Here is a 1,745-nt window from a genome sequence, read left to right on the forward strand (position 1 = left end):
GACTGTTGTTGTATTTTTGTAATAACTCTTGCTTTGTTGAAGAGTTCAGCCGGAATCCAGAAAGTAAATGGACACATGCCTCGTAATATCATATTCGTCGAATCTGCTTAAGGGATTTTATAATCTTTCGTTGCGGAAAATTTATGAGCCGGAATATATTCTAATAATAACATCAAATATAATATATTTTAGGTTTGCCATAAAATATTTATAGATAGACAGGTATTAACTGTTAGTTATTATTCTCGTAATGAGTCAGACTATGACATATATATATATAATTAGTGAAATAATATCTAAATGAAGTATCATTTCTTTTATCAGCGAAAGAAAGTTATATGTTAAAAAAGCTTTCAATGAAATCAATACAACTACGTTGATTGTATAAAAATAAATATGGTTACAAAGTTTAAATCGCTGTTTAACAGTTGGTTCTTCGTTTTAATATTTTTTATCTATTTTCTTTACACAAGCTAAAAGTTTAACAGTTACTGAGATGTAATACAATGACTTAAAAGTATTGATTTCTGATATTGAATATATATATATATTTATAAATGTAATTACGATAAAAAATCGTTCGAAATATCGGACACTTTCTTATTGTTTAAACCCAATTGTTTTTTGTAATTGAAATACGAGTTAAAACGAAAGACCCGTATGTACATGTGAGGAGCTAGTGCTAGTCCACTTTCTCGTGGGTTAGGCTTAATTTCCTGGTACAGTGGTAGAAATACAATCATGAAAATATCTGTACTGTTAGGTTTTTTAAAACTACGCTTGAACCATCTTATAATTTTATTTTCATTATTCAGTTTTACATTTGAAGAAGATGTTCTTGGATGTGGTGGATTTGTAAAGTCAGATTTTGGCATTAACTATTCCCGAGTGGAAATTAAGCTGTAAGTAAATGAACTTAGATTTTTTACTTTTAGACTTTAAATTATATATATATATATACACGTACAACAAACATACACGTTATATCATCAGTTTAAACTAATATATATATACACACGTAGTTGTTGCAGTTAATCATTATTATAATTTTATCTTTAATTTAAAGGAGTTTAGGAGAAGGTTTGCTAAATACAGTATTCGAATGATATTGATAAGGACTAGCTTTGTTTTATTTTCATTTTTAAGTTGAGTTTAGTGGGTGAGATTGCCTAGATAAACTCACTTAAAATTAAATTAGATGAAATGCAAAATTCAATGATAATAAATAACCTAAAAGTAAAACACTACTCCTTTACAGGCTGCTAGTGCTACTCTAAAGGCATAGTGTTTAAATTAAAGTTTAACTTGTAAGTCACAACTTGCATGTTACAGGCTGCTACTGTGCTGGTGCTACTGTAATTTGTAAAGGTGTAGTGTTTTACTTTTAGGTTATTTAGTAATATTACATTTTGCATTGCATGAAATTGATGTTGGTTTATCTAGACAATCTCACCCATTAAACTGAACTTTAAAATGAGAATAAACAAGGCTAGTCCTTATCAATATCATTAAAATATTTATCAAGCTTTCCCCTAAATTCTGTTAAATTAACTATACAAAATAATAATAATTAACTGCATCCACTACATCTGGGTGTGTGTGTGTATATATGTATGTATGTGTGTGTGTGTATATATATATACACACACACACACTATTATATAGGTAACTAACTAGTATTAGTTATGGTACTACACTAAGTATTATTGTCTTTTACTATTTATACTTATTACTTGTACTAAGTT

At 28.0% G+C, this 1,745-nt stretch overlaps 1 protein-coding gene across 1 annotated transcript in view; it reads left to right on the forward strand.

The window, feature by feature from the left end:
• Window positions 1-672: 672 nt before the first annotated feature.
• LOC106464833 (nodal modulator 3-like) overlaps window positions 673-1,745 on the forward strand; it is a 32,865-nt gene continuing 31,792 nt past the window's right edge. The window contains exon 1 of the mRNA XM_013924992.2: window positions 673-902. Coding sequence (XP_013780446.1) covers window positions 742-902 — 161 coding nt within the window. The 5' untranslated portion in view covers window positions 673-741. The remainder of the gene's footprint in view (window positions 903-1,745) is intronic.

The sequence above is a fragment of the Limulus polyphemus genome, unplaced genomic scaffold (genome assembly GCF_000517525.1).
Source record: "Limulus polyphemus unplaced genomic scaffold, Limulus_polyphemus-2.1.2 Scaffold63, whole genome shotgun sequence".
Classification (NCBI taxonomy): Eukaryota; Metazoa; Arthropoda; class Merostomata; order Xiphosura; family Limulidae; genus Limulus; species Limulus polyphemus.